At 47.3% G+C, this 7500-nt stretch overlaps 1 protein-coding gene across 5 annotated transcripts in view; it reads left to right on the forward strand.

The window, feature by feature from the left end:
* The window catches only part of PARG (poly(ADP-ribose) glycohydrolase), a 183125-nt gene that overhangs the window by 136615 nt on the left and 39010 nt on the right, over positions 1–7500 (forward strand). For all 5 annotated transcript variants that reach the window (XM_085849416.1, XM_085849420.1, XM_085849417.1 and 2 more), the window contains 2 exons: positions 4404–4479; positions 6510–6657. In XM_085849416.1, coding sequence (XP_085705542.1) covers positions 4404–4479; positions 6510–6657 — 224 coding nt within the window. The remainder of the gene's footprint in view (positions 1–4403; positions 4480–6509; positions 6658–7500) is intronic.

Below are 7500 nucleotides of genomic sequence, written 5' to 3' on the forward strand. Positions count from 1 at the left end.
AATAATTGCATGGAGAAATGGAGATTTTTGCTTCAGTCGACATTACAGGTCAGGGTCAGGTCAGGTATGGGAGCATGTGCCAGAACAGCACGTCACTGCGTCCACTTTCCGCCGGTACTCCAGGGGCCTCCGTCTGGCCATCCCCCAGGCAGATGCCAGGCCCATCCCCATCTCCTTGAGATGATGGTCAACCTGTTGCAACCACGAGGCACGTGGTCGACCCACTGGCCTCCTCCACTCATGAGACTCCCTCGCTGAGAGAATCTGGTGAGCAGGATCAGAGTCAGGAAAACGAGCCACATGTCCATACAGCCGCAACTGACGCTCACGGACTATGCAGGTAACAAATCTCATCCGAGTCTCTCTCAGCAACCGCTCGTTGGACACAAAATCCGACCAGCGATAGCCAAGGATTCTCCGAAGAGACCTGGCACCAAAGGAATTAAGTCTCCGTCTCAGATCCTTGGTCAGAGTCCAAGTCTCGCACCCATAGAGCAAGACTGGAAGTACCAAGGACCTGAAGACTCGGACTTTCGTCCTCCCGCACAGGTACTGGCAGCGCCACACCGCATGATCCAGTGAATCCATGACTCCCCAGGCTCGACCCAGACGTCTATTGACCTCTGACTCGCAGCCAGCAGAGACATGAATATCACTGCCAAGGTAAGTGAATCTCTCCATGACCTCAACATCCTCACCACAAACAGACACAGACAGGACAGCAGCATCCAAGATGTCACCGAAAGCCTGGATCTTAGTTTTGACCCAAGAAACCCGTAATCCCAACGGCTCCGACTCCTCATTCAGCACCTCGAGGGCCCCCAAGAGGATGTCTAAAGTCTCCGCAAAGATGACTGCATCATCTGCAAAGTCAAGGTCCGAGATCTTGACATTCCCAAATGACGCACCGCAACTTGATCTCTCCGACATCCTCCCTAGAATCCAGTCCATACAAGTGCTGAAAAGTGTGGGGGCAAGTACACATCCCTGACGAACTCCAGTAACAACTGGAAATAAGTCAGAGATGGTACCACCACACTTCACAGCACTCTCAGTACCAGAGTAGAGTTCAGACATCAGATCGATCAGTTTTGGTGGCACCCCACGAAGACCAAGAATCCTCCAGAGGACATCCCGATTCACTGAATCGAACGCTTTACAGAGATCAACATAGGCTGCAAGCAGCCCCTGCCGAAACTCTCGTCTGCGTTCGGTGAGGACACGAAGTGCAAGGATACGGTCAATCGTTGACCTCTTTGGTGTAAAGCCTGACTGCTCTGGACGCTGGTGCTCAAGCAGATGGTGGCGAACCCTATCGAGAATTATCCGAGCAAAGACCTTGCCCGGCACTGAGAGCAGCGTCACCCCTCGGTAGTTGTTGCAGTCTTGGCGATCACCCTTCCCTTTCCAGAGAGGGACAACAAGGCCCCTCTTCCAGTCAGTTGGGATGATGCCTGTGTTCCAGGCAGAGCACAAAACTGCATGCAACGACACGAGTGCAGCATTCCCACCAGCCTTGAGAAGTTCGGCATGGATGCCACAGATCCCTGGAGCTTTGCCCCGTTTCAACTGGTTCACCGCAGCCCGTGTTTCCACAAGCGTAGGTGGACCACAGTTGATTCGAGGGTCAGCAACAGGGATTGTAACACCCTTGACGTCCAACTCGACAGTTGGGGGATCAGCCTGGTACAACCGCTCAAAGTAACCGGCCCAGCGGGCCTTCACTTCAGACTCCTCTGTCAAGAGCCTACCACTCTCTGCTCGAACTGTAGTGCTCCGAGGGATGGGCTTGGATGAACGTAATGCGCGAATTCCCCTGTAAGCGGGACGAGAATCACCTGTCCACAGGTGATGCTCTACCCCCTCACAGATTCCTCGCACATAGGCCTCCTTGTCCACCCTCAGTGCACGTACAGTTTTACGTCTCAGCTCCCTGAACAGCTCAGCTCTGCCATTCAGCCTGGCCCTGCGACTCTGGTCAATGGTATCCAGTGTCCCTTGAGAGACAAAATTCTTCTTTGCCCTACGGTGAGCTCCAAGGCATCCACCGGCAACATCAAGGATGGTGGTCTTGAAGGCGCTCCACAACTCTTCAGGACCCCCCAAAGTACCCAGACCCCCCAAGTGTCCACTCAGCCTGTTCGCAAACTCCTCAGCTACTCTCTCATCCCTGAGCTTGGCAACATCCAGCCTCGGCTGGGATGGTGCCATTCTCCAGGATTTAAGGTGCAGCTTTAGAGTTGCTACAACAAGCCTGTGATCAGTATTGAGGAACTGAGCACTCCGGTAGACCCTGCAGTTCTGGATCATCCTCCAATGACCGTCAATGAGGACATGGTAAATCTCCTTTGCCACACCGCCAGCGTTGGAATACCAAGTCCAGCGATGAGCTTGTGGGCGCTGAAACCATGAACCAGCCACCCTAAGTCCATGACTTCTTGCAAAGTCAAGGAACTTAGTGCCATTCTGGTTCATAGTTCCTGACCCATGGGGACCAACACACACCTCATAACTGTCCCTATCAGTTCCAGTCGATGCATTGAAATCCCCCAAGACTAGAAGTGTATCTCGTCTGGGGCACTGATCAACCACAGACTCGAGTGTGGCGTGGAATGCATCCTTCACGGTGAGATCACTCGCCTCAGTCGGAGCATAAACAGAGACCAGGGAAATGACACCTAAGGAGTGACGAATCCTTAATCTCATAATACGCTCGTTGACCGGTGTTACCTCAATTATCATTGGGGTCAGCTTATTGGACACAGCTACAGCAACTCCTTGGGTATGGTAACCATCAGAGCGACCAGACCAATAGTAGGTGTAACCACCCACCATTATCTCGCCGCAATCCGGTCTCCGAACCTCAGAGAGAGCTGCAATCCCGATGTCCAAACGCTTGAGCTCAGATGATAACAGAGACAGGTGATCATCCTCTCTTAGGGATAGGACATTCCAGGCACCCACCCGAAGGGACCGCCTCAGGTTAACCCAAGGAGACCGCCGTCTGGTGGACGACACCTCAGCACCACTCCGACACACTCTCCCGCAATCTGACCCAGGGATGTTACCCCGTGGTTTCCCTCCTATCAAAGATTGGGGGTCCCGAAGGCTTTGCCCCAATCCCGTCATCCGGTGAGCTGCCCTGCGAAGGGAAGCTGCACAGGAGGTACTCCCACGGAGTGGGTTTTCAGATTTTTTTGCGTTTTTGCGTTTTGCGGAATGAAGGGTTTTACGGTGGCCGGAGTGCAAATCCTGCCACCAACCTCCTAATAAGAAGTGACCCAACTGCAGGAGGACGTCCGCAGACACAGTTGGGCACTGGATATGGATGGCCGTTGGCTCACAAGGAGCTCCTCCGCCCTTTGACAGGTTTTGTTTTTAATCCTGCTGGGTGTCCATATCCAAACACCCTACTCACCAGAAAACCTGGTGGGGGAGACGGTTTAGTCGCCGACAACCCGACCATGGAACAGGTTAGTACAGGTTTACATGGTACCTGTAGCAGGTCACAGATCGAACCTGACCTGACCTGACCTGACAAAAACTGTCGACATTACGAGTTTGTTTTAACTCGGATCGCAATTCTGTTTTCACTTTTGGTAACGGTTAAGTATGCTTAGCACTCGGTTGTCGAAATTCTGGTAAAAATCTGATGTTTTATGAGATTTATGGCAGGTGTCGTGTCTGAGGCTTCACTGAAGATTATGCTAATGAGGGGGATTGTAACACACGGCATTACGCGCTCATTTTAAAGTCAATTTCAATCCTGTCTTCAGTTTTGTTAACGGTAAAGTATGCTTAACACTGGGTTGTCAAAATTCTGGTAAAAATCGGATGTTTTATGAGAGGTTTGGTGCAGAATCATCGTAGAAACTTCTGGTTTGCGTCGCTACCTTCTCGAGAGACAGCTTTGATTAGACAAGGTCAGAGGTCAAGTTTACGATTTCGTAAGTCCCACTCTATGACTGCTTGTTTTATGGTTGTCTGTGTTCATTGTTCTTTGACGTGGAAAAGCCAAACTACCTTGATCTTAAAATATGTATATTTTTATTTTAAATAACTCTCTTTCCATTCTGAATGGAGCATATTTCTGTGCTCTTTTAGGCTGTAATTGACCAAGTAGTCGGTGCAAATTGTCAGGTGTTACACATTGCTGACAACAGTACCAAGGCCAGCACAGATGTCCTCAACTAGTCACTCATAAATATCATTGCACATCACTTCTTTGAGTAGTGGTTTATTACGGTCCTCTCTACAAATACATCTGCCTTGGCGTCTTCGGCCCATTGAGCTTGTCTCTTTTAATGTGTGTGTGTGTGTGTGTGTGTGTGTGTGTGTGTGTGTGTGTGTGTGTGTGTGTGTGTGTGTGTGTGTGTGTGTGTGTGTGTGTGTGTGTGTCTCAGCCTTACAGATATCCTCCCTGACCTTTACATCTCCTGTCAAGGTCGCATTGAGGATGATGGACTTGGGTTACTGCAAGTACTGTTTCATTTCTCATTATTGCTCTTTTGCCTGATGCTTTCATGGCTGACCTCCTCTTTTGAATTTTACAAACAATAAATGATACATGTAGTTCTTTGAGCTCGGTTGGATGTTCGTATTGGAGGAAAATCAAAGATGGGTCGACATTGTCACACAGTTTGCATTAAATATAGGAAAGAATATCAGAGCAAGCTAATAATAAGAGTTTAATGAAAGGTTAGGGAAAGTAAATGTCTCTGGGGTATTATGATTTTTATTGCTTGTGTTCGAGTGGGAAATTAGGAAATGGTGGAGTGCACGGAGTTTGATGAAAGATTCACACATAATGCTAATGCCTTGAATTTGCTTCCTTTGAGTCTACCTTTTTTTTCTTTTCATTTAATGATTCATTTTGGTTCTTTTTTCATTTAATGATTCATTTTCGTTCTTTTTTTCATTTAATGATTCATTTTGGTTCTTTTTTTCATTTAATGATTCATTTTGTAATTATCATTACTTTCTTGTTCAAAACCACCTATTTATACACAACATGGCCAAAAGTATGAGGACACCCCTTCTAATTGGTAGATTCGGCTATTTCAGCCACACCCATTGCTGACAGGCGTATAAAATGAAGCACACAGCCATGCAATCTCCATAGATAAACATTGGCAGTAGAATTGGCCGTACTGAAGAGCTCAAGTGACTTTCAACGTGGCACCGTCATAGGATGCCACCTTTACAACAAGTCAGTTCATCAAATTTCTGTCCTGCTATAGCTACCCCAGTCAACTGTAAGCACTGTTACTGTGAAGTGGAAATGTTTAGGAGCAACAACAGCTCAGCCGCAAAGTGGTAGGCCACACAAGCTCACAAAACAGGACCACCGAATGCTGAAGCACGTAGCGTGGAAAAATCTCTGTCATTGATTGCAACACTCACTACCGAGTTCTAAACTTACTCTGGAAGCAACGTCAGCACAAGCACTGTTCGTCGAGAGCTTCATGTAATGGGTTTCCATGGTGGAACAGCCACACACAAGCCTAAGATCACCATGCACAATGCCAAGCGTTGGCTGGAGTGGTGTAAAGCTCACCGCCATTTGACTGGAGCAGTGGAAACACGTTCTCTGGAGTGATGAATCAATCTTCACCGTCTGGCAGTCCGATGGACAAATCTGTGTTTGGTGGATGCCAGGAAAATGCTACATGCCCGAATGCATAGTGCCAACTGTAAAGTTTGGTGGAGGAGGAATAATGGTCTGGGGCTGTTTTTCATGGTTCGGGCTAGGCCCCTTCATTCTAGTGAAGGGAAATCTTTACGTTGCAGCATACAATGACATTCCAGACGATTCTGTGTTTCTAACTTTGTGACAACAGTTTGGGGAAGGCCCTTTCCCGTTTCAGCATGACAATGCTACCATGCACAAAGCGAGGTCCATACAGAAATGGTTTGTCCAGATTGGTGTGGAAGAACTTGACTAGCCTGCACAGAGCTCTGGCCTCAACCCAGTCGAACACCTTTGGGATGAATTGGAATGCTGACTGCGAGTCACACCCAATCGCCCAACGTCAGTACCCGGTCTCTTTCATGCTCTTGCAGCTGAATGGAAGTAAATCCCCGCAACAATGTTCCAACATCTAGTGGAAAGCCTTCCCAAAAGAGTGGAGGCTGTTATAGCAGCAAAGGGGGACCAACTCCATATCAATGCCCATATTTTTGCAATGAGATGTTGGATGAGCAGGTGTCCACATACTTTTGGTCATGTCGTGTATTTTGTGATAAAAGGTACATTACGCCACATCGCACGCACCCCATGCCTCACCACGCTCAACACTCGACATTGCGCTGTGCCGCACGGTACACTGCACTGCCCATACACCACACCCTTTCCACACCGCATGGCACACCCCAAGTAGACATCACTTTTATTTATTTTTCTTAAAACTACATTTCCTTTAAAACTCCAGAGACATTGTTTGAGTCTTAACTCTGGTGCATTGACATTTAAGACCAGTTAGTATCTTCTTTGACGCTTTTCTCTACAGGTGGACTTTGCGAACCGCCACGTTGGTGGTGGAGTACTGGGAGGGGGACTGCTGCAAGAAGAAATTCGATTCACTGTTTGTCCTGAGTTACTTATCGCCAGATTGGTTACTCCGAGTCTTCGGCCTCACGAAACATTATTAGTGACAGGTGAGACATTTCCCGAATATACGAAACTGTTGAAAAAAAAATAACTTGGGATTAAGGAGTTTTACAAACAAAGAAACCAGAGACGGCAATGAGGTGAAGGCTGCTCTCGTGAGTTTAATGTTGACCATCGGGCTGTTGCGTGTTGTCGAGGAGAGATGCACACATGACAATGACCTGATATTACAAGAATTTCAAGAAAACCTTGTTCCTTAAAGCCAGCAGGTGGAACTGTGAGAAAGCTACCTTTGATGGATCTGAGTTCCAGAGAGGTGGAAATAAACTTGGCCAGGTGGAGAATAACACAATGAAACCTGTGTTTACGACCACCTGAACAGAGCAGCCACATACTCATAACGACCGCTTTTGGTTGTTTCCTTCCATTTTATTTGAACACCAACCATTTAGTCAATGGCCACCTGTGTAACGCATCCAGAACCATTAATGTAGGCAGCCATGGCTAATTAAGCAATAGGTATTCTATCATAACAACAATTGTTTTTTGGTTGTTCACACGTTTATACAAATCTCAGGTGCTCTGAGGTGCAAGTTTTTTACAGGTTAAAATAACAGCTTGCAAAAACAATTGGCCATGTCTTTTCAATGTTAAACACTACTTGCTGATCTCTAATCACATAATGAACTGACAGTGACACCTGGGGTCTTGATAACCCGAGAGGGCACATTGGCCTCTGGTCACTTTAAAAGCAATGAAGTTTGTCTCATCCAGGAAAATTAATATAATGTAGTGCGTTTTTATCTCCTAATAATCATTTAAACAATTTGCATTATATAACATTTCATTGGTTATTCGATGTTCTCTCCATGTTGGTAAATTGGAAGACA

The sequence above is a fragment of the Eptatretus burgeri genome, chromosome 12 (genome assembly GCF_056783735.1).
Source record: "Eptatretus burgeri isolate ZD-2024b chromosome 12, Ebu_testis_v1, whole genome shotgun sequence".
Lineage (NCBI taxonomy): Eukaryota > Metazoa > Chordata > Myxini > Myxiniformes > Myxinidae > Eptatretus > Eptatretus burgeri.